This window comes from Henckelia pumila, chromosome 4 (genome assembly GCF_033568475.1).
Source record: "Henckelia pumila isolate YLH828 chromosome 4, ASM3356847v2, whole genome shotgun sequence".
NCBI lineage: Eukaryota > Viridiplantae > Streptophyta > Magnoliopsida > Lamiales > Gesneriaceae > Henckelia > Henckelia pumila.
In genome coordinates, this window is record NC_133123.1 from 22,323,080 (window position 1) to 22,349,161 (window position 26,082).

The 26,082-nt window shown below is 35.1% G+C and overlaps 3 protein-coding genes and 1 pseudogene across 4 annotated transcripts; 2 read left to right on the plus strand and 2 right to left on the minus strand.

Moving 5' to 3' along the window:
• Positions 1 to 829: 829 nt before the first annotated feature.
• On the plus strand, positions 830 to 4,755 carry LOC140860649 (cucumisin-like; annotated as a pseudogene).
• Positions 4,756 to 5,326: 571 nt separating this feature from the next.
• LOC140859779 (phospholipase D gamma 1-like) lies at positions 5,327 to 11,608 on the minus strand. Of its 2 annotated transcripts, XM_073262332.1 has the most exons (11): positions 10,912 to 11,608; positions 10,042 to 10,833; positions 9,554 to 9,667; positions 9,210 to 9,404; positions 8,763 to 9,014; positions 8,606 to 8,674; positions 8,387 to 8,534; positions 8,064 to 8,212; positions 6,559 to 6,732; positions 6,281 to 6,478; positions 5,327 to 5,874 (listed from the first exon to the last, which is right to left on the minus strand). In XM_073262332.1, the coding sequence occupies exons 1-11, from the start codon at positions 11,008 to 11,010 to the stop codon at positions 5,581 to 5,583; spliced, it is 2,484 nt and encodes an 827-aa protein (XP_073118433.1). In that variant the 5' UTR covers positions 11,011 to 11,608; the 3' UTR covers positions 5,327 to 5,580. The 2 variants fall into 2 exon arrangements, with proteins under 2 accessions (XP_073118433.1, XP_073118432.1); XM_073262331.1 differs by having other exon boundaries at positions 5,328 to 5,874; positions 10,042 to 11,608.
• A 3,392-nt stretch (positions 11,609 to 15,000) lies between these two features.
• Positions 15,001 to 17,136, plus strand: LOC140860650 (uncharacterized). Its single transcript, XM_073263653.1, has one exon. It carries the CDS (start codon positions 15,001 to 15,003, stop codon positions 17,134 to 17,136), a length of 2,136 nt encoding a protein of 711 aa, XP_073119754.1.
• A 5,448-nt stretch (positions 17,137 to 22,584) lies between these two features.
• Positions 22,585 to 23,593, minus strand: LOC140860654 (uncharacterized). Its single transcript, XM_073263659.1, has 3 exons — positions 23,584 to 23,593; positions 23,444 to 23,478; positions 22,585 to 23,322 (listed from the first exon to the last, which is right to left on the minus strand). Exons 1-3 carry the CDS (start codon positions 23,591 to 23,593, stop codon positions 22,585 to 22,587), a joined length of 783 nt encoding a protein of 260 aa, XP_073119760.1.
• Positions 23,594 to 26,082: the final 2,489 nt, after the last annotated feature.

Genomic DNA, 26,082 nt, shown 5'->3' on the forward strand with positions numbered 1-26,082 from the left:
GGAAACAATTTGAAGTTCTATTTAAAGGAGTGCATAGGATCGATCAAAGACGACAATCAAGAATTAAGAGAGTGAAATATAGAGAGCAAAATACATAGAGAAAGTATTGCAGAAATTCTAAAGTATTAAAGATCAATCGTTGAAGAATTTCTGAAGTGTTCATCGCTACTACACTGTGTTGCCGAGTAGTGTTGGAAACACTGAAGAACACACGAGTGAAGTGTTGTTCAGAAAGTGTTTCTTTGGTTTTCGTTTTTCGGCTTAGTACTTCCTATTAATGTTTTATTCTAGTTCTTACTAGTTTTTAAGAAGTCTTTTATTTTCTCAATTTGTTGAGAAAAATAGTTTTTCATAAAACAATCACTAGTTGGTTTTTGTAAACTGATTTTATTTTTCTAGTGATTATTTCGCCATGAGGCATCGTGCAAGTACTTGATACTTGTGTATAATTATCTGTGTTATTGTTTACTTTTGCTATTAGTTAAATAATCTGCTGCACAGTGTTATCGTGAAGTGTTGACAACACTAACAGATAACACTTACTCAAAAAGTTTTCTGGTATTTCTGTAATTTTAGACTGTCCAAACCTAATAATATGCTCCAACCATTGTCTCCCCAAGCCTGCACAATATTATCAACCTGTCCATGTCACCTAAGAAGTTCTTTTAGTTGGTACTATGAAAACAAAGGCAACAACATTTTGAGAAACACAACGCTGCCAGCTGCTAACCAAATAATCATCGGAGAAAACAATTTGCAAAGCGATCCTATATAAACTTGAATCCTCAAAACATGAGACATCAATTTGAGGTGATCGAATTGAATCAAAATGGCGAGAGTCGCTATACTTTCGCTGCTATATCCTTTACTGTTCTCGTCTCTGGTGCTGAACTGCCACTGCCAAGAGAGAAAGGTATGTGAAGAACTAACTCGTTTTTCCGGTTACTTTTTTGCCAAAATCCTGAAGCATGGCGTTGTTTATGTAGCTTCATGTCGTCTACATGGGAGATCGGCCTCAGGGGGACGTATCGGTTGCTTCAAAACATCATGCCATGCTGCATAAAGTGATTGGAAGGTTGATATATAAAGCTCAGTAGGAATGTCAACGTTGTTGACACTAAATAAACGAAATTCACGAGTAGGATCATTCTTAAGAAGTTACACTTGAAAATATGAACAAAGTTTGAGATTTGCATGAGCCAAAACAACACTATGCAGTCTTCATTTGCATGTATAAAGATGCTGACATAGTTAAATCAAGCTCATTCCACACAGGATAACAATTAGAATTCTCTCAAAAGTCGCTTACTTCGACTCTTTTAATACGACATTAGCAAACACCATTTGTGTCTACCCTATACAACAAAAGAAAGGTTGGGTGAAAACAGTCCAAGTTTTCATCTCATTCGGGTGTAATATTAACTACAGTCAGCAAGTGACTGATATTGATTTATTGATGCAGAGCTTCATTAGCCAAAGACTCATTGGTGTACAGTTATGGAAGAAGTTTCGATGGATTTGCAGCCAAGTTGACAGATGCGGAAGCCAAGAGGATTTCAGGTTAGTCAAGCACAGATAAATAAATAAATAACGAAAGTTTAAAAGTGTTTCTATGACTCTGATTCTGATGAAAAACAACATAAATATACGAGTGCAGAGATGGAAGGAGTGGTTTCGGTGAACCCGAACCATGTGTACAAACTTCATACCACGAGGTCATGGGACTTCATGAATCTCACTTTAAACAATGTAGGAAGTCCTCAAGAATCAGATGTCATCATTGGACTCCTTGACACCGGTGAATATTAGCCGTCAAAACTAAAATTAAATGTCAGATGAACGGTGTTGTATTTTTAATACCTTATGTTTTTCACTTCTATAGGAGTTTGGCCTGAGCATCCGAGTTTCAATGGCACTGGTTTTGGCCCTCCACCAGCCAAATGGAAGGGAACTTGCACAGGCCAAAATTTTACTTGTAACAAGTGAGTATAACATTCATATCTGAAACTGAAAAAGAGGTTAAACATTTTTATGTGTTTCTAATGAAACTTGATATTGAAATAATTCTTACTTTAATTGTTGCAGCAAGATAATCGGAGCACGATACTACAACAGTGATAATTCTTCTGACATCTCGGATATTCAATCTCCAAGAGATTCAGAAGGGCATGGTACCCACACTGCATCAACTGCTGGAGGAGTTGAGGTGGCCGGAGCTAGCTACTATGGCCTAGCAGAAGGCATTGCAAGAGGTGGCGTACCGAATTCTAGAATAGCAGTGTATAAAGTCTGCTGGGCATATGGATGTAGTTATGCAGACATTCTGAAAGCATTCGACGACGCAATTGCTGACGGAGTTGATATCATATCAGTCTCCTTAGGATCACCTTGGCCATCTGACTATTTTGATGATCCTATTGCCATTGGATCCTTCCATGCCATGAGGAACGGAATCTTAACCTCAAATTCGGCAGGAAATTCAGGTCCAGCTCCTGTAACAGTTTCTAACTTCGCACCATGGTCACTCACTGTTGCTGCGAGTTCCATTGACAGAAAGTTTGTAGCCAGAATGGAACTTGGAAACGGCCAAATCTTAACGGTAGGAATAGATAACTTGTGCCAAGTTCATTCAACAACTATTTTATATTTCTTCTCATTTTGACATTTGAACTTTAATAAATGAAGGGTATCATAATCAATGCTTTTGATCTCAATGGAACGTCATATCCTTTGATATGGGGCGGAGATGGTGCAAACTATACCATTGGATCAAGTCCTGATATTGCAAGGTATTGCATCAACGGTGCCATGAGCACTGACAAAGTAGCCGGAAAAATCGTCTTTTGTGAAGCACTGGTGGATGGCTCAGCAATTCTTGCAGCCAATGGTGTTGGCACCATCATGTCGGAGGTACTTCTAGTCAATCCTGATGTTGCATTCAGCTGGCCATTACCAGCCACATTGATAAGTCCCGAAGATGGCAGAACCGTATTGGAGTACATAAGAAGCACTGAGTGAGTGATTCTTAAATCATCACAAGATCCGGAATGGGATGTTTCTAGTTGTTGTTTACAGTTTTTGATCTCTTTATATATCGATGAAGCCAAGAACTTCATGAAGCATCTCTTCTCACAGGAGCCCGACCGCAATCATATTCTTCAGTGACGCCTGGAAAGATGTGATGGCTCCGAAGGTTGTTTCATTCTCTTCCAGAGGACCGAGTGCCATCAGTCCAGACATACTGAAGGTGATCAACAAATTAAATTTCCTTGACCAATATCTCCAATCAAGTTATAGTAATACATGTATATCAAGTACTTCGTCATTTTTCCTTTTTTTTGGTTTTTCGAAGTGGGATGGTTTTCTGCCCACATGTAACAGATCATGTTCGAACTCCAAATTTTGCTCAAGAACTTCAGCCAAAGAATTTGGCCGAAGACAGATATCATAAATATATATATCAAGGCCCATCATTTGGCCCGTGTTTTTTGGATGTGAGGACTAGTTTTGTTCTAACACTAGCTCTATTCTATAATCAGCCTGATATCACCGCATCTGGCGTGGATATTCTTGCTGGTTGGTCACCATTGGCACCATCCAGCATCTACCATGGTGATACCAGAAGCACACTCTTCAATATCATTTCAGGCACATCCATGTCTTGCCCTCATGCTAGTGGTGCTGCGGCACTTGTCAAAGCTGCTCACCCCAACTGGTCTCCAGCTGCAATTAAATCTGCACTAATGACAACAGGTGAACACATTCTCTTCTTTAGCCTTTGAATATCATCGCAAAATAAACTCATAAATTTTCAAATGTCCTGAAAAGATTCTAGGTGAAAATTGTTAAGAGTATTATAATGACTGTTACCAAATTTCAAAATGCGGAGATTCTCCCTGCAATATTTTTTGTTACAATGGCAAATGCTCAATCTTTCGGTTTTTATTAGAGAATCGCCCTTGTGAACAGGCACAGCCTATATTTCTCATCTTACTATAACTTCTAGACCTCCTTACGAGAGCTTAAAAATCATTACTTTGCTGACAACTTAGTTCTTTATGTTGATAATCTTGTATACCACTCTTCCTCAATGATTAGCACATGTGATGGACCCTAGCAAACATGAAGATCTTGAATTTTCTTACGGCTCTGGCCAAATCAACCCTGTCGCTGCGAGGGATCCTGGACTAGTATTTGATGCATCTGAGACAGATTACGTCAACTTCCTGTGTAAACAAGGCTACAACACCTCCACTCTACGCCTTGTAGCTGGGGATAATAGCACCTGTAACAACATAGCACCTGGACGAGGCTGAGATCTTAACTACCCATCATTCTCCCTGTATGTAAAGGATGGCGAAAAGATCAGTGCCACCTTCGCGAGAACAGTGACAAACGTTGGTGCATCAAACTCCAGTTACACCGCTACATTGGACATGCCATCACTATTCAGCGTCACAGTGGAACCATCAGTCCTCGTTTTCTCAGATATCGGAGAGTCAAAAACTCACTGTTAAAGTAACAGGTCCCGTGATTTCTCAGTGGCCAATCACATCAGGTTCGATCAAATGGATGGATGGAACTCATGTGGTCAGGACACCACTAGTTGTCTACAACTACTTACCAGGTGCACCTTACAACCTCGACTCGGAACAAACATACTCCATGGCTAGGGAAAGCCTTGCTTTTAAGCATTCTACCGTGTATCATAAAAGTGGCATGGGACGGAACCGAGCTCATCCACAGTTTCTTTAGTTAAAGAACTGATAAATCAGAGTGTAGCATCAAGATTTTGCGACCTATTCTTACTTATGATGCTAACAATTATGTGTTTATTCAAATTACGGCCTGGCTACACCATTCCAAGGAATCAGTTGTTAGAATGCTTAGAATGCAGTTGAAAATAAGATCAGGCAATCTAAATGTTTCATTGATTGTATTTATTTTTTCTTTCTTTTCATGATCATTCAGTTTCTGGTCCAATGAATTTGACTCGGTGCTGGAAATGTGGCTAACCATCTTCTACACTTGTGGAAATGAAAGCTTCTTGATACAGTGAACTTTGTCCAGGCTAGGTGCAAGATGTTTTGTGACCTGACAAGCTCAAAAAGGCTCGAATTCAAATTAAATTCGAGCACGTAGTAGTTGATTTTTAAATTCTGAAACAGCATAAAACTCCAGCTACCTTAATCCACTTTAAAAGATGCGCTGAGTGTCTGTATTGAGTCTCAAACAATGTAAGAAAATGCAGTCTGTCAAATATTGGGGAAAAAACCAATACTCTCTCTATTGTCCGTATAAGTATTAAGCTAACAATGAATGCCTTATACAGGGAAAAATCCATAATATAAGTACTTAACAATGAAAGAAACAAAGATAACTATTAAATTTACACATGTTAAACATTTGAACATGGAGTTTTGAATGTAGATACAATTGGAAACAAATGAGACTTAATCGCCATATAAAAAAGATACCAAACAATATATAAACAAACAAAATAAATCTTGGCATGTAAGTTATGAAAAGAAGGATTTTTTTTTTTTTGATAAAACAAAGGATTTCAGATAGAGTGCTTTGTCATATGGTTAGATTTTCTTGAATACCAGAAAATGTTCCGATGATTTTACCGCCCATATCAGGGAATGTTTCACAGCCAGGAAGAGGCTTCACCTTTCCCATTCTATCAACCTCAACTGGATATTTGAGTAGATGGCCTTCCATTTCACTTATTTCATCAGCTGCAAATTGTTTCCAGTTCTGCTGACCCATCCATTTTATACGTCTAGTGCATTCAACGCTTTCTGGATGCTCAAAACAGCCCTCTAAGGTCCCCGTGTGCTCTGCCCACAGTGCCATCCTGTATCCATATATCTGGAGCAGAGAACAATTCTTGTCATATTTGAATTCAACTCTTTCTGGATGCTTGAAACAGTCGTCGAAGTCATGATATCCATGCACTCCTGCCTCATTCATTTAAACATGTTTCTGTATACAATTCTGTTTTCTATCCTTGCAAAATTTTTATGATGATTAACCGTGGGCCCTTCAAATTTCACATCTAGCGGGATGACACTGTTGAGTGCTGAATTTCAGGGAGTGATTCATGGGGAAGGAATAAACTACAATTTAGAACAGTTCTTCTGCAACTTTATCTATTTTTATTGTACTTATCAGATATTTTCTACCATATACATCTTCACTTGACTAGACTGGTGAAAACAGCAAGTAAAAGTCTGAAAACAATATGGCATTGAAAACACGAGTTACTATACTTTACCTCTCCATGTGGAGATGCATGTCTGCATGTCCGTGTATAAAGAGGCTGATATGCACCCATTGCGATTTCAGTATCCCTGGTTCCTTCTAGAGAGCGTTGATTGATGTTAGCGGAACCAATTATCACATACTCATCGTCAACTATCATTCCCTTGGAGTGGACATAGATCATGAAACGCCGATTTCTCTTACTAAGCTCCTGAATGGTGATACTGCAGGTTCATATGCATGGTGCAACATGTAAAAAATTAGAACCAGTTAAGGATCAAGGAAACATACTTGTGGTGTATTTGCCAAAGATTCATTTAAATCTGATGCGCCTCCACTGTCGCCAGCCTCACGATTCCCAAGACAAAAGAAATTTAAGTAGTCCTGTGGTTCATACTCGTTCTCAAGTCCAACCTCAACCAAAGCCTTGTATATGGTTTCATACATCATATGCATCGTGTTATACTGCAGACATGTGAATATTGCCGGTCTTTTCAAGTCATAAACTTAAAATTGAAAAAAGTATAGCAGCAGACATCTCAGATAAACAATTCTTCAACTGTGCCTTAATGTAATCAATAAAATTTCTAAGATATCTATGCCTACATGTGATACAAGAGTACCTCAAACAAATGTTTTGATCTCTTTTATCACCTAGAAAACATAAATACTTCTCATGAAGATAAATTTTATTTGGCCATATAACACTTCCATTGAAATCTCTCTGGTAATATATTTCAAGTTCTCCCTATTATCACGTCATTACCTCACACACTTCTCGATTCTTTTCGCGATTTACCTTCATGTTCATAGTGTGTTAGTTTTGAGTTTCTGTGCATTTTCAAGCTACAAATTTAAAATGTTCTCTCTAAAAGTGCACCTGTTGCACTTAATATCACCAATAGCTGACAAAATGAGCATAATTCTCGTTAAAAAGATCATTTAACTAATACTTGGGACATTTTGAATATAGAAACTGTAGCTTAAAAAATCACTTCATTAATTCAATTTCTGAGTTTTTCAAGGAACTAAATCAAAATCCAGAAGCCACATTTTCAGGCTTTTGAAAATCCATCAAATACCATTAAAAAATTGCTTTAATCGAATAACCTCTCTATCAAAATGAACTCTTCATCTCTTACATATTTAGATATGTTTTGAACTCGCATATCATGTATCTCCTTTTAAACATGGAATCATGTTAAAATTCTACAATTTCTATTTTGATATCGCCATTATATAACTTCATTTTATGTAAACTTTGTCATATTCATTCAAGTTAATTTGCACATGTTATGCCCAATATGCATGTGCTGAATTCCTAGTTTTAACAAGGCAGAATTCCGCTGACGAGGAATGTCTTTCACTCAAAACATTGTCATAAACAGAAAAAAAGGACCCGAACACATGACGAAAAATTCTGTCAGACAACTCATTAGATCATCTCACATTTGCCTTGATAATAACTTTTCTCCTGCATGAAACGCCTACCACTTCACAAAATGCTGTTTACTGTATCAAAATCGGTCCTCAGATCTTTAAACTTTTATCAGCCTAAGTGCCACACTTCAACTGTAGCTCAACGTAAGGCATTCTTGAGACGAGGGCAGTTAATACCCTGTCTAACAACTCCCACTTATCGTGTTTCAAAAGATTATGAACCATAAGAAAAGCATGCATAACTAGGCCATATTGACTATTGAACACGAATTTGATATCTTATACAGGATAATATTTTTAAAGAGATAAAAAGGGAATATACTTTTTTTTTTGTCACTGGGCGCATGAGAACCTACCTGCCAGAATAGAATTCTTTGAGTGGGAGTGCTGGTAGGAACCCCCTCGGGCCACATTGGTATAACAATATACACAGAGAACCTCTCCTTTGCCCTGATTTTGTTTGCAATCTTGAGAGCAATTTCCATGGGAATTAAATTGTTTGCCCCTAAAACAAAAGGAAACATCCTTGTATTGCTTTGTTTTAACACGGAATTTAGAGGAAAACGAGAAATCAAAGCTTGAAAGCAACTTAGAAGAAAAGTCAAACAAGTATTGTATGAATTTTCATAAAATGATTACATGTGCATATTTTATACACAAAATAATACGAGCTCCTCACCTAAGTCTTTATAATTATCCCAATTGAAGGATGAACCAAGGAAATACTGATTCTCGATGTAAATGAAACGCTGTGCTGCACGAATTGCCTCTACATAAGCTGTATGTATACTCATATCTATAAGCACATTCTTCCCACAAACCAGATTCTGATTCAGTGCAGCAAAAGTATTAGATCCTAAATATTCTCCAAGATAAGTAACAGAAAAATATTGTTTACCCTGTCTGTTGCCTCCTTTGGATCCTTGGGAAAACCTTTAACGGAGTTGGAGTCAATTGAACGAAAAACCTATATTATGCAACAGATTTAGTTGAAATTATGGCATAAAAAATTAAAAGATCAGGAACCAGAGGAGAAACATGAAATTTGATCATACTTGGACATGCCAAGACTCTCGATCATTGTCACTAAGGCTGGCAGCCTCCGCTAGTCCCAACATGTCAGGAATTCTTTCAAGATTGAGTAAGCTATCATCATACGAAGCTTTCATTTTCTGAAAACTACTACGCTGCTTGGAGGCCCTCTTCCATCGCTCCTCAAAGTTTTTTAAGATATCATACGCAGCCGGACCATCGATTCTACTGTGCAAATCATGCCAAGGCTCCCGCGGACAACCAACAGCAGGCCCCTTTTTAGTTTTATTGCCATTATCAAGAACAATTAAATGAACCATCTTATCTTGTAACATTATCTAGAATGCTGAATGAAATTTCAACGCAGCTTACAAAAGGCTACTTACTCTGTATCTGTGGAAAAGCATACATACACCAACAAGAACTAGAAGATGATACAGGAAAAGGGTAAAACTTTGATGAAAGAATACCGTGTAATTAGGATTGTGATAATCATCTTTGTGAACACTTTGTAATGTACTAAATATTGGGTGTTTCCTGGTATCATATCGTCCCTTGCATAGGTCAAGGCCTCCAACAAATGCAATAACCTTTCTCCGAAAGTTACCCGCATCAGCATCTACTATCACACTTTTCTGATGATGAGTGTATATTGTTCCTGTTTCCTGGTGTCAAGTGCAAATTTAAGGGTGACACATTCTAGATCTTATCACCCACACACAGGTCAGACTCATTTATCCCTATGGGCACATTTTGCAGTAAATTACATGGTTCAAGTCTTTATCAGCAAACGCAATGAGATGTAGAATCGAACCTGCTTTTTGACCCAGCTACCTTTTTTTGCAGTTCGTGGGCAAAGGAGTACTTGAACAGATGAATGCTTGAAAAAATTGCATGTATCCTCATCACCTGTATCCATTATGCCTTCCTGAATGCCACACACAATAAAAAATATGCCATCATGTAAAAAGTGCACCATATTATAACAGGAAAACAATGTAGCTACTGACTAATAAAATGTAACCTGCAAAATTTAGCCTGTTTATGGTTCTTATTCGATATCGATTCGCCTCTCTAGATCATAAGCAGACATCAATTTAGAGGCCAACTAACTTAACAGTTTTTTCTTGAAAATGAACTATATTATTCAGGAGCAACGTCAGAAACAAAATCTTTAAACTCAAAGCTCACATCCTTCAAATGCCATAAGTTTCTAAACATAAACTTCAATGAATAGAAAAAGATGTCACCAAACGATTCAATGATCATGCGAAAAATGGACATCACAGTGAAGATATTTACATGTTTGTACCCCAACAAACTCCGCGATGTTGGATCATCCCATACAAGGAGCAGCACCCTCACACCCTCTTGAGACTTGGCTTTCAAAATCTCGCCTAACGTGCTATTTGTTACATTTGGATCGTCTCTAACAAGTTGAACCAAGTGATAAACAGACCACCCTGTTATGTAAACTAGTCGACGAGCTTGGTTGATTGCATCGAAAATATCACGCCAACAAGATCTCGGAACATACTCCTTGCCGCCAGCAGTATACAAAGTTGGGAACATATTATCATCGAAATGGGCATCTTGATAAAGGGTCACCTTCCCCCCTCTCCTAACTGGAAAATAAGTACCAGGAACACCCTGAACGGAACGATCCGACCCCACTCCGCCTTGGTTAAGGGGGACTCGTACATTTTCCATTGCTATGTACTGAATGGACAAACTCAAAACTGCCCCTTCCTTACATGGCTTCCCATTCGCCCCAAGTATCGGAAAAGTACCCTCTGTTCTCACACCTGAGATTATCTTCTCTACAGGGATTCCGATGGCCCCCACAATCTGAGATCCCAAGATATCACTATCTTTAACCACAAACTGTACTTCCGCACTGTAATGTGCGACTGGAACATGAAAATGTTGTTCCCAAACAGGGTTCTCACTGTTCTTGATCACAAAAGTTCTACCAATCACAGCATTGGATACCACAATTGTAACATATGGGTCACTTGTCACCTTGTTAGAAGTGTTTCCATCAATCTTACCGCCAAATTTTACAGATAATTTCCCAAACATATCACCTAAGCCCTTGTGAAATGAATCCATATTAGGAAGATTTTTAGCTTCTTGCACCCAAATATCTAAATTTCCATGCAACAATAATACCTTAAGTGACCCTGAAGAGGTCTTGAAAGGCACATGCTCCACACTCTGACCATGCTGTGACCCCTCAGACATGGATTCTGAATAAGTAAAATGAGCCATTTTTCGAATTTTCTTACTACTTCACGGTTGAATTTGTAACAAGATTGCGTATATCTTTAAAAGGGATTATCAAACACACAATGAACAATGCAAAAGAGCTAACATTACCCAAGATTGCTCGAATAATAGCCACTGAAACAATCAAGATTCAACTTTTATCAATTTATGCAACAACAACCTTATTTCAAGAAAATAGGAAAAGACATGAATCAACGTTGAAATGGGACATATGTAAGTGACCGAAACAACAATATTTCATAACTAAACAGATAGGAATCCAAAATGTTTCCTGTGGTAAGCAGATAAATCACCCTAAAAAGCCAGAAGCGAAGAAGACTTGCATAATGTAAGTCAACAACCCAAACACAAAATCAAGAACAAATAGCTGGCTCTAACAATAAAGTAGTCATTAAAGCATATGGACTGCGTTTATTGAGTTGCTGTTAACAGAAGCACTACATACCATTTTCTTTAAATTCGTTCTAGGGAACTATTTTCTTTAATTTTTTTTTATAATATATACGTTGTTTTGTTACCTGCACACTAGTCAGCTCAACAACGTAACATAATAATAATATTATTTTATTTTTTTTAAAATTTCATAACTATTTTAAAAATATTCGCGCAAATATTTAAAAAAAATACTTTAAAAAAAGTAATTTGGGTGCACACACACATACATAATTCGAGGGTTTAGGACGAGTTTGGGAGTGGGGATCACAATCTCACATCCGGAGAGTATATATCCAACTCGGTTAATGAGATTTTATTTTTAAGGTATTGCTAAAATTATGAATCTAATGATCTATATTTTAACACATATACATAATTGATGTTGAAGAGCTGACGTGACAAATCATTAAAACATTAGATTGACAATTGAAATAATATTCATAAAATATATTAAACTCTATGATCCAACAGTTAATGAAATCCTACTGATTATGTTTATTTTCGTCAAGTGGGCTATTTTTTTTTTAAAATTCAAGTGGGCTATTGGTATTATTATATTGACTAAATATTTCATCAAGTGGGCTATTGGTATTAGTATATTAACTAAACATTACCAAATGTCAACGAGAACATATCAATGTATATATATATAAGAAATAGTAATAATTCAATGTAGATTAAACATATACAAAGAAGGAAAGAGCACTAAGTGGGAAAGCACAAAGCGTTGAATTTTCCCCTTGAATTCATTGTATAATACACAGTATGTAATGATAGATTTTTTTTTTGTTATAAAATCACAATCAAAGAAGAAATTGTGGATTATAAGAAAAACGTCTATACTTTATTTGAGTTTTATGTACATTTTGTTGGTGGAACGGAATCAATTTAATCTGGGGTCCGGATATTAGATTGTCCGTCGGATAATATGTTTGTGTTCAAGAAATACCACCAAAAACAAAGTGTTAGGGCAGATTGACTAACGAGGGAGATCAGAATACTAAAACTATTCATCGTAAAGCCACTAGATGATATCAGAATAATTCCATTCACGATATTCTTAGCCCTAATAATGATTGGGAGTTTCCAATTTTTAGGTTGTGGTTACTATCATTGAAACTTAGGTAGTATTTAGAAGAGTTTCTAAGAAACACTTTTCAGTTTTTCCTTAACAAAATTTCAAAATTTTATTAAGGAAAAGTTGATAAATGCTTTCTATAAATCATCTCAAACACTAACTTATATACTATGCCAATCTCTTTAATTCTTCGGGTCATGATCCTGATGCTTGCAAAAGATTCTCAGGGAGTTCATCGAAAAATCACATCCACCATGCGTACACAATTAGATGCTCTTTATTATGAGGCTAATGTTTGGAATTTACTTTTTTGAATGAATCCTTGGAACACTCCATTCGATGATGGTTTTCATGTCGATTTCTTTCAACAAATTTAAAAATAGTGGAAGAGGACCTTACTTTAATCTGTCTCGTTGTACTTAATGGGCACTTATTGTAGCTCTAAATAATATAAGTGTTGTCCTCATTCCCAATATAAAACACCCTAAGTCTGTCTCTGAATATAGGTCAATTAGTCTTTGTAATGTGGAGGTGCAAATTATCTGTAAAATCATGGCGAACCAACTAGTAAATAAGGTAGCGTTTGCAACCTCTAAAAATAAGTGATTATGGAGATTCTCTTCACAAATTAATGAAGAAAATCTTCATAATCACTTATTTTTAGAGGTTGCAAACACTATCTAAATTCATCTCAGATGTATAAAGTGATTTTGTCCCTAAAAGATTAATAATTGATATTGTTACTTTTGAGAATTTCCACACTTCACGAAAAACGGCTTGTGAGCATAAAGTTTTGAAGGCTGTTAAGTTAGATATAAGCAAAACATATGATCGCATGAAATTATCATATTTGATGATATTAATTCTCAGCGACTTGGAGAAAAGAGTAATGGATTATTTGGGAAACACCCAAATCTCTTTTTTTTTTTTTTAATCAATGTCAGGAAAACGTAAAATATCTTCCCACTCTAGGGATCCGCCAACAATACACTAGTAAAATTTTTGCTTTTTACATCGTTACTTTTTACTTCGTCAATTAGTAATTACGAAGTAAAATCTAAAATCAACTTCGGTAATAACACTGACGAAGTAAAAATAAACCTTTTACTTCGGATTTTAAAAAACTCGGGCTTCACCAATAATTTTAAGTTGTATTTTTCTTCGGTATATTATTTATGATGAAGTAAAAATAAAAAAAAATAAAATTTTAATTATAAACACTGAAGTAAAAAGATGAACCGTATCCTTCCACTTAATTTCCCATACACCTTTCTTTCCAAATTAATAAAAAGCCCTCGTTAAAAAAATCAAATGTGCGATTCCCTTTCTTCTTCAGGGGGCATTTGCAAAAATAGGCCCCCCACAAAATTCTTTTAAGTTTGTAGGCTCCTCATAAATTCTTTTGGGTAAATAGGCCTTTTTTTAATTAACATTTAAGTTAAATAATAATTAATTTCTAATAGCTTTTGGATTTTGTGGGCCTTGAGAAAGGGTAAAATCCCACCAAAAACAAACGGCTTGGCTTCTTCTCTAGTTTTGGCGTTTCTGCTTCTTCTTCTTCTTCCCAACCGTTTTCAATCTTTATTTAATTTGTTGTGTGTTATCTTCTTTTCTTTTCTCCAAAGAAATCTAGATGAGAACTAAAGCTTAATAACATTCTCATCTCACAAAATATCGCTGGAGATATATATATATATATATATATATAAGTTATTTTGTTTGCTCATTTATGTTTTCATATTTGTGGGTTATCCATTTGTCAAGTAATTTGATTTGTCATTTAGTTTGTTGAAATATTTATATCAATCGGTTAGTTATATATTCCAGTCGGTTGATAAAATTAAATCGGTTGGTTACATTTCAGTAGGTTAAACCATATAGTGCAGTCGTTTATAGAATTCGATCAGTTGGTTCCGTTATATATTGCAGTCGGTTGAAAGAATTAAATCGGTTGGTTACATTCAGTAGTTTAAAACATATTTTACAGTCGGTTATGTTATATATTTCAGTCGGTTGAAAGAACTAAATCGGTTGGTTATATTTTCAGTAGTTTAAAACATATTTTACAGTCGGTTAATAACATTCGATCAGTTGATTAATTTCAATGAGTTATTTATTTATTTTATTTTTTTTTACAGATTTTGCGGACGGAGATATGGTACAAATCTTAATTAATTTTGATGGCGAGTGGAAGGCTGATGGTAAACATAAATATTCATGGTGTGATGGAAGTAATTCGGGATGGCATGCTATATCTATTGATGATGGTAATGTGAGTATTGAAGATGCAATTTTTGAAACAATTCAATTGGATAGGCAGGATATGGTATTGAAGCTAAGTTACTTGCCAAAAATTGAGGGATGCAATCCAAGACCAATATATATAAAAAAGCTCACGAGCATTGACAACATATCTGTCTTTTGGCGTTTCAAATGTTAGACCTTTGCTTCATGTTGAAATGATCAAAGCAAGTGGCTTCAGAACTAGTGTTGAAACAAATGACAATGCTAGAGATATTGAAGTTTGTAGAGATCTTAATGATGAGAGGGTTGCCGATTATGAAACTGAAGTATATGGTGGTGATAATAGAACATATGATGAATATTTTGACGGTGTATTTTTTGAAAATGAGTTAGAAAATGGAATGAATGAACATGAAGTTTTGGTGGATGAAACAACAGAGATTGATAATGTGGTGACCAAAATAGTGGAGCATGTTGTGAACGAAGAGAATCATGTTGAGCTTACATTGTGTTCACCAAGAAATACACAAGTTGCATCTTCTTATCGTGAAGATAATCATGTTGATGAGTGTGCATTGTATACAACACAGGATACACAAGTACAAGATGTTGAAGGTAATGCGACTTATTCATTTAATGATTTGTCTAACTTTTTTGTTGGTCAAGAGTTTGAGAGCAAAGATGAATTTCAAACAGAGTTGTTTAAGATTTGTTTAAATGCCTCCTTTGCAGTAGATGTTCGGAAATCCAACAAAAAATTTTATGATGTTAGATGTGTGACACCGAGTTGCAAATGGAAAATACGTGCATCACAAATACAGAATTCATCACGATTCTCTATACGTGTTTATCGTAACATCCATACTTGTGATCTTTCATATCGGAGGAAAATGCACCGACAAGCAACTTCAGACTTTGTAGCAAAGATTTTGGTTGAAAATTTTAAAGGACAACTCAGTTTGCCTGAACCAAAAATCATTATCACGATGATGCAAAACAAAGGTGTTGAATTTAGTTATTTCAAAGCATGGAGGGGAAGACAAGTTGCTTTGGATAAGTTACTTGGAAGTCCTGAAGAGAGTTATAGAATTATGCCTTCGTATTTGCATATGATTGAGCGAGTGAATAAAGACTCAAAAACTGATTTGGTGACAGATTCAACAGGTAGATTTAAATATATGTTTTTAGCATATGGGGCATGCATCGATGGATTTCGTAGAATGAGAAAAGTTATATCTGTTGATGGAACATTTTTAAAGTGCAAATATAGAGGTTGTTTACTTGTTGCTACAGCTCAAGATGGTGACTTTCATCAGTATCCTATATCATGGGGCATTGTTGACTCTGAAAATGATGATTCTTGGACTTGGTTTTTGCAGAAGTTGAAGGAGTTTATTAATGATGATCCTGAATTGGTAATCATTTCTGACAGACATATATCTATTATTAATGATGTCCGTACTGTGTATGGGCATGCATCACATGTACATTGCTCGTGGCATCTTTCACAAAATCTTAAAAGAGTGTCTGGCGGAAAAGGTGGGGTTGATTTGTTTATGAAAACAACATATGCATACAAAGTGTCCGAATTTGATGAGTTTTACATATGTTTGAAAGAAAGGTATCCTAATATTGCATCGTATCTTGAAATGCATTCATCTCCTGACAAATGGTCTAGAGCTCATTCCCCCGGTGCAAGATACAATATAATGACGACAAATGGGGTGGAGTCAATAAATGCAACACTTAAGAATAAGAGAGAGATGCCAGTCGTAGCATTGTTGGATGCAATTCATAAATTAACCTCAAAGTGGTTCAACAAGCATCGAAAAGCTGCAAGTTCAGCTACGATGACACTTACTCCTTCGACAGAGGCTATCTTGAGAGCTAATTTTACAGTGTCACAACGTCTAAAAGCATCTCAACTTAATGCATTTGAGTATCAAGTATTTGGTGATGGGAAGAATGAAGTTGTCAACTTATCTGACAAATCTTGTAGTTGTCGAGTGTTTCAAGTTGATAAACTCCCATATGCTCATGCAATTGCAGCAATTTACTTTGCAAAATTAGATTTGTATGACTTTTGCTCGCCCTACTACTTGTCTCAGATGTGGGCCCTTGCTTATGCCGGTACTATATATCTGGTTCCAATTTCAAGTGAATGGAATATTCCAAATGATCTTAGATATGATGTAGTTCCCCCGGACGTCAAGAGGAAACATGGAAGATCACAAAAAGAAAGAATACCCTCTATTGGAGAGTTTGGCCGGAAGCGGAGTAAAAAATGTGGCGTGTGTCATGAATCAGGCCATTATCGGAAAAAATGCCCACAGAGACAGACTGATATGTAAACAAGTTGTTTAGTTTATTTTTTAAAAGGTTGTATTTGGATGTTGATTAGTTTTTTTCGAGTAGGTTGTATTTTTTAAACATGTTATCAAACTTTCTATTGGCAAATGATCTCATTTCTTACATGTATGTGTGAATGTGTTTGGATGTGTGAAATTAGTCAGTTATTGTACATATATCGGGTGGTTCAATGTATTTAATCAGTCGGTTAATTCAAGTTCAATGTATTTAATCAGTCAGTTAATGCAAATATATCAGTTGGTTGAATGTGTTAAATCAGTCGGTTAATGTAGATATCGGGTGGTTTCAATGTTTAATCAGTCGGTTAATGCAAATATATCAGTTGGTTGGATGTGTGAAATCCGTTGGTTATTGTACATATATCGGGGTGGTTCAATGTACTTAATCAGTCGGTTAATGAAAGTTCAATGTAATTAATCAGTCAGTTAATAAAAATATATCAGTTGGGTAAATGTGTTAAATCAGTCGGTTAATGCAAATATATCAGTTGGGTAAATGTGTAAAATCAGTCGGTTAATACAAATATATCAGTCGATTACTATACATATCAGTTGGTTGAATGTGTTAAATCAGTCGGTTACTATACATATCGGGTGGTTGATGCATAATCACATTCACCATCACAAACCTTTAGTACTAATCAGTCTATGTTGACCATTAAAATATTTTAGTTGATTAATGTGTTAATCATATTTCAGTTGGTTCAATGTGTTAATATCAGAACTATATAATATAGAAGTATGTTACACGATTTACATATGATAATATGATGTACAATCACACTTCAATTGGCTAAATCCTACATGTCAATTAGTTCAATGATAAAAAAATATCCTACATTTGATATGTTATTAGTTTCTTATGTCCGTCGATGCGAACGAAAGAAGATTGTCCGAACTTTTGTAATTATTTTAACTACGTAAACTATATTCTCTACTGATTCAATGAGATACATCAAATAGTTCATGTGTTTATTTAGTCTATTTCTATTGGTTCAACTTGTTAATCGGTCGGTTAATACAAATATATCAGTTGTTTGGATGTGTGAAATCCGCTGGTTACTGTACATATCGGGTGGTTGATTGTATTTAATCAGTCGGTTAATGAAAGTTCAGTGTATTTAGTCAGTCGGTTAATGCAAATATATTAGTTGGTTGAATGTGTTAAATCATTCGGTTACTATAAATATAGGGTGGTTGATGCATAATCACATTTACCATCACAAACCTTTAGTACTAATCAGTCTATGTTGACCATTAAAGTATTTTAGTTGATTAATGTGTTAATTATATTTCAGTTGGTTCAATGTGTTAATATCAGAACTATATAATATAGAAGTATATTACACGATTTACATATGATAATATGATGTACAATCACACTTTAATTGGCTAAATCCTACATTTCAATTAGTTCCATGATATAAAAATATCCTACATTTTATGCGAACGTAAGAAGATTGTCCGAACTTTTGTAATTATTTTAACTACGTAAACTATATTCTCAACTGATTCAATGAGATAAATCAAATAGTTCATGTGTTTATTTAGTTTATTTCTATTGGTTCAAGGTGTTAATCAGTCGGTTAATACAAATATATCAGTTGGTTGGATGTGTGAAATCCGTCGGTTACTGTACATACATCGGGTGGTTCAATGTACTTAATCAGTCGATTAGTGCAAGTTCAGTGTATTTAGTCAGTCGGTTAATGCAAATATATCAGTTTGTTGAATGTGTTAAATCAGTCGGTTACTATACATATCAGTCGGTTCAATGTATATATTCAGTCGGTTAATGCTTATATTTCACGCGGAATTAAAAATTTCAGTTGGTTCAATGTGTTTAATAAGTCGGTTAATAAAAGGTATTTGAGTTGGTTCAAATTGTTTAATCAGTCAACCAATGCAAATATATCATTTTGTTAGATTTAAAATCAGTCGGTTAATTCAAATATAACAGTTGGTTGATCGTGTTAAATCAGTTGGTTAAATGTAAAATATAAAAGTATGCTTATATTTCAATCAGTTAGTAAAAGTATTTCAGTCGGTTCAATGTATATATTCAGTCGGTTAATGATTATATTTCAAGAGGAATTAAAAATTTCAATCGGTTAATGATAAGGGTCGTTCAGAAGGAAATGACTTATGCTTATATTTATAGTGTATTCAATCAGTCAATTTCCACAAAATCAATCATTCTGAATACCATCACATCAACATTAGTCCACAAACCATCACAACATTAACATCTTCCAACTACACAACTAAATCGACAAAATAATTCCAAATATATAACATCAGTGCAAATCTATAAAATCCATTCATCATACCATACAGATGTTCCTAAATATTTTCTATATGAATTCACAATATTATCATTCAATCCATATGGAGACTGCTGAGACAACTCCACCTCAAAAGTCTTCAGCATCCATGCACCGCAATCAGAACTGTAAAAATGAATTATTTTAGACTCCCGCAAAATATGTTGAGATCCAATGAAATGATAAATTATGTTTTGTAATAAAAATTCAAGAACATACATACCTGCTCATATTTTGCGGGAAATCTTTGGGGCGTGCAACTGTCCATATATCAGGAATCTTGACTTTGCAATAATGTAGAAGATGTTGAACCACATATTCTATTGGATCAATATAAGCAGTCATTTCAGCATCGGTGTAGCAGCCGTGGTTGCAATCAAATATAGTGATGATTCCATCCTTCACATTCACTACAACTGCTACCCAATGTATAGGCAAATTCAATGGAATCAATATTGAAGATGCATTTGCCCATGGTACTGAAGTCCAACGACGACAATATCCATCAATGTAGCCAAATAACTTCTTCCAAATGCTATCGCTGAAATCATCACGAGCATTCCGATATGAAAAACCTATATCTTGAGAGAAATACGGACTCATGATGGCAACATCCTGTTTCACCAAATGTGGGTATGTCTTTTTCAAGACAGATAATCCATACATGCTCTCGTATACATGCTGCATGTTATGGAATCATATTATATATAAAAAAATATTATTATTAGAACACGACTAGAAAAAAATATCCTACTCATGCTTTCATCGAGCCAGTGCCTCGGATTAAGAAGGTCCGTAAACCATGACTTGCCATATGATCCATATGTACATGCTTTAAATCCATCATGTAATCTATTTACTTCTTTGGTGACAGTGGACAATACTTTCTTGATGGAAACACACTGCACTGGTTCAAATGAACCATTGTAAGGACCGGTATATCCAAGTGCAGTCAAAGCAGGTGTCTCAGGTAGTTGTACATATGGAGAGCGACAAAATTGAGACTTTTTACTCCTTCGAGCATCTACATATGGAAAGAAAGTGTTTTAGATAGTGATGCATACCTTCAAAACTTATATTTCAATCAAATTATAACAAAATATAATGCATACACTTTTTAACTGCAATGGATGGTGTGATCTCCTTTGGTAATGCTTGATCATTCATAGCTGCATCATCATCAACTGTGATGACATTTGCATCATCATGTTTGAATGAAATCTCCGTAATAGCAACATATTGTTCATTCACACCACAACCAGAGATAAGATTCTTTTGAGACTCAACTACAACTAAAATAAAGTAATGTATCAAACACAAACAAACGAATTTTTCAAATATATAATTTCATCAATATTTGCATGTATTACCATTTTTTTTCTTGGAACGTGTGTAGAAAAAAATATGTTGACCAAATCTCTGTGGCTCGTTGGAAGGTGGCTTGTCTATGATGAAACAAATTAAGCAGGTTAAATAAAACTACGAAAACAGTTAAATCAAAATTTAAAAAAATCAAACATACGAGATGGATCAAATAAAACATCTGGTTCATTGGTCACTTAATCATTGACCACCAGTTGCTCACGACTAACTCTTTCATTCAAGTCTCGATCGACAAAAGTTGTTTTTTTGACTGTGTAATCTATGATTTAAAAAATTAAAAATTAAAATTAAAATTTTAAAAAAACATACTACAATTTGAATGTAAAAGAAAATATACCGAGAGATGTCAAATGAGATGTTAACGGTTCAACGGTTGTCTCTTGCCCAAGAACCACTCCTTGATTGAAAAAAGGCGTCACCGGATCTTCTACAATTCAATTAATCATATTACTAAAAATAAATATATTATTAAAACTAAAAAAACAGCTAAATCAAAATTTAAAAAAAATCAAACAGACGAGGTGGATAAAAAAAAAACATCTCGTTCATTGGTCACTTCTTCATCGACCACCACTTGTTCACGACTCAATCCTTCTTTCAAGTGTCGAGCGACAAAATTTGTTTCTTTCACCATGTTATCTATGATTTTAAAAATTAAATATTGGTAATTAAAATAAATAAAAAACATATTAGAAATTGGATGTTAAAGAAAATATACCAAGATGTGTCAAAAGAGATGTGAATGGTTCAACGGTCGCCTCTTGATCAAAAGACACTCTTTGATTGAAAAAATCTGTCACAGGGTCAACTACAATTCAAAAAATCATAATATTATAATCAAATACATAATTATCTCCAACATTCTAAACTTCAAAAAACTTACATGCATGGGCCTTCTTTCTTTTAGATCGTGCAGATACAGAAGTTGGTTCACTCAAACGCCTTTTGGATGAACTTGAAATGTTCAACACTTGCATTACACGTTCGAGCTTGCTATCCAAATTCGATATCATATTTTTCAAATCCACAAAATTTTTATCCATGTGCTCTTGCAAAGCTTTAACTTGTCCAACAATATTTGATAAACCAAGGACATCATCTCGCTCCATTTGATGACATTGCGTTTCTGGTGCTTTCTTGGATGAACAAATTTTAGAAGACCTTGTTGACTTATTTTTGGGACAAATCTTACGTTCTTGGCCTTCTTCTTTGGATTGGAGAGTCTCACAAAGAGCGAAATTCCTAATGCAATAAACAGATTTTCCCGCCAACAACAATGAATTGACAAATGACAAATGAGAATCTGTGGAATCTTCAATCAAAATATTGCTAATGTAAGGAGCGGTATATTCTTGATCCGTTGGTAACAAAATACTTCTAATAATCTGTAAATTTAACATATTTTAAATTAGAAATAAATAAATAAGTTGTTTAATAGAAATCAATCATATTCTAAATACACAAACCTTTTTACCACTCTTTGATGCATTTAAAATGTCAATATATCTAGGAGATCCTTTTTGTGACCATTTGTTCGAAGTCCATTGGCACATGCGTGGAAGAGATGTATTGTCTTTTTCTTTTTTTGGTTTTGCAAAACGCTCCCCAATACCACAAATGCATTCGTATGCAAGGATCTAAATTCAAATTCAATTAAAAAATTATAAGAACACATGCAATCAATCATGTTCGAAACAAATGAAAAGGTACAAAAAAATTTTACTTAGCTGTAGCGGGTGAACGAACCCAACCATATCATGTGTCCACTATTCGAACACTTACCATTTCTCAACTTTTTGCTCAATGCAATTTCTTTTTTCTTCAAATCACACTTTAAATCACAAACAGCTCCTCTGAAAGCTATTGTACCCCAAGGATACTTATTAAAAACATCAAAATCATCAATCAAGTTGAAATTTTTTTTATCGACTAGCAGATTCTTAACTGGCGCTAGAGGCCACAATACACCACTGACGAAATGCACACAAGCCATCTTCACCCTCTCTATAGTCAACAACTCATCCATACTTTTCAACTCTTTCAACTTCATTTCAACTTCCATCACAGAAACTTTATTTCTGCCTAGAAAATATCTATCACAAAAATCAGAGACTTCAAGTACTTCTTCAGGAAAATTATCAGAACATTCCAACCCTGTTATCAATCCATACTCCATTCTAGAAAATCTTATTGGTCTATCATTCACAACAAACCACATTTCATCATCATCATCAATTACATTAGTTTGTCTCATCATCATAAACCACAAAATCTGACTAGATAAATTATATTCTGCAGCATATTTGATCAAATTGCCAAACTGTGTTTGTTCAACCATGAATATCATTTCCTCCTCGTTCAAGCAATCTAATATGATCTCACTTACTTTCTGATATTTTGAATGTAAGCTAAATTTGCAACTAAAATAATTCTCCTCTGATAGTTGAGATTGAAGATTAACCTGCACAAAAAAATAAATCAAGTCAACTACTAATATCAATTAATTAAACACTCAATTATGTTCAAGTGATTTATAGAGCAATATAAAAAGTAAATAATTTTTATAACAAAAACCAACATACCCAAGTCTTTTGTGCAGTCATATCTGATATGGTGGCTGCATGCAGAAGAAAAAAATAAAAATGAATTTTTTATGCTAAATGATATAGACTTGATTGCCATATATGTTAGGAGGTTGAATCAACATATAGAGGGGACTTACGGCATGTCATTTCAGGAACATAAATGCAAATGTCCACGAACCACTTTCTAGAGTTCTAATACAAGTATTATAGATAATCATAGTCATGTGTTTCAAACTTTTACAAGTGGAACATCCCAAACCAGGTACCAAAATGCAGCACGCGACGAAATTCTCAAATTTATCATCCCGAAAGTGCAATATTGGTGTTTTTCCTACTCAGACTAGTTACAGCCAGCAATTAAATTATTTATCAGGGTACTTACACATAAATCCACCTAAGATGGAGGACTTTATCACCAGTGAAGGAATACCTTAATGTAATTATAAAGACTCCAATAATAAACTCTTAAGAGGTAAGATTTGGAACCCAAAATCATCTTATTATTTTTCTTACAATGATTTGTATCAAATGCAACGTGGGAATTGGCACATCAAGAACCAATTAGAGTGAGATTTTGTCATCAAATCAGATTTCTTTTACTGTGAGCTAAATTGATGGTTTGTCTTCATCATAAGATCTAAAATTTTAAATTAGAATACAAACTATCCACTTACATGCCAACTAAGTTTGCCTGCTTGAACATGGAAACACAAGATTATTATAGTGCAACATAATGGCATCCAGAGTGATATATTGGAAGATTGAAAGCATGCAGCACAAACACTCACCACATGTGCTTCGGAACCAGATTTGAGGGAAGGAAAAATCAGATGGAATAGTTCTTTTGTTGCTGCTGAACCACCACTTTCTCGGTTAGCAAGTGGGCATGAGCATGCAAACATTGCATACATGAGCCATTGGTCCAGCTTGTTGTCTGTGTCCTGTGACTGGTGAGCCTTTCCACCCAATTCGGCTGGTGTGATGTGAGCAAGGCGTTGAATAACCTCTAACCTACATAAGAATGTTAAATTGAATCTCCTTCTTCTTCAAGAGTTTAAATTAATGACAATCTGAAAGGACTGAGAATCTGAACAATAAATGAATTTCAATAGGTCAAAGAAAACAATCAAACCTGAGGGTTTCTTAGAGATACTGATAATTGATGAACTCCTACTAAATCAACTATCCACTGAACATGATAAACATGGTGAACTTTAAACAGAGGGAAGAAGGGTTGCCGCTGTGGCAATAGGCAGGGGTGGCACCGAGAAGAAATACAGATGAGACGAGGGCAGGGTTTGGCAGCTGGAAGAAGAGGGAAGAAGGATTGGGTGTGGCATCAAGCAAGAAGAGGGAAAAGAGAAGAGGGAGTAATGAACAGAAAAGGGAAATAGGTTGGTGGCAGGTGGAGAGTGGTTGGCTATGGCAACGGACTAGAAGAAGAAAAAAGCGGGAAGCGGGAAGAAGAGGAGAGTTAGAGAAGGAAAAATGAGGTTTATCGGAGGATTGTATTAGTTGAGAAGACTTAAGCAACGGGGTAAATAAGGAATTTGCCCTCATAGGTCTATTTTCTTAAATGAAAATGTGGAGGGGCTTATTTCTCTAAATTTTCCTCTTCTTCAACCATCCACCACCGCCGATTTGCATCTCCAGCCATCCACGATCGCCGAGATCCGCCGTAATTCGAAAGTCCAAGGTCTGAATCCTTTTATTTTGGTATCAATTTGGGTTTTTCATGTTTTGGAAGATATTTTCATTTTTTTTACAAGAATTTGAGTTCCATTTTTTTTAAATGAATTCGGGTTTTCCTTTTTTATTTGTGTTTAACGTGTTTTGGAAGATTTTTCGTTCTTGTTGGATCCAGAAAACTACAAATATATATATGCCAATGTTTCCCCTTTTTTTTTACGTTGATTTGGGTTTCTCTTTTGATTTGAGTTTTACATGTTTTGGAAGATGATTCCTTATTGGGATATAGTCTTGGCACAAGATATGTTCAGAACTTGTTCTCGTTCGGTCTAGTTTTAATGTGCTTTGCATTTAAACCTGATCTCATCTTTTCTCCCTCTGCTTTCTTTCTGCTTCTCGATCGGTATTCTCTTGGTTTGGAGGAAAGTGGTTGTTTCTTGGATGTTAAAGCCAAAACTTCAGTATTCTGGAGAGTGTTTATTACTTAAATATTTTGATTATTTGACTATTCATTGAACTCCATGTACTGATATCCGTAAAAAATAGTGATGGTTGAGTGATTTTGTGCTGGGAATTGTCAAATGTATGCACGAATGTTTCTTGAATATTTTTTTTGTATATTTTGATCTAAACAAATATTATGGTTCGTATTCAAGGTGATAATGACACAAAAGTATACAAACGCGTGAAAATAGTTCTAGTCCATTGCTACTAGGTGACCAACTATACTACTACACTTTTTTTATGTGCAAAATACAGTCTAATAATTGTGTTTTTGCGCCGCAGGTCTTGCAATATTTGTTGATCCTCTCTTTTGGAGAAAGTTGTTATGGCCTGAATGTGTTTTGGTTAAACTCATTTTGGAATCGAAGTTTTGAATGGGATGTATCCTTCCATGACAAGAAAAGGAAACATATTTTCAGCATGAATTGAATGCAAAATTATTG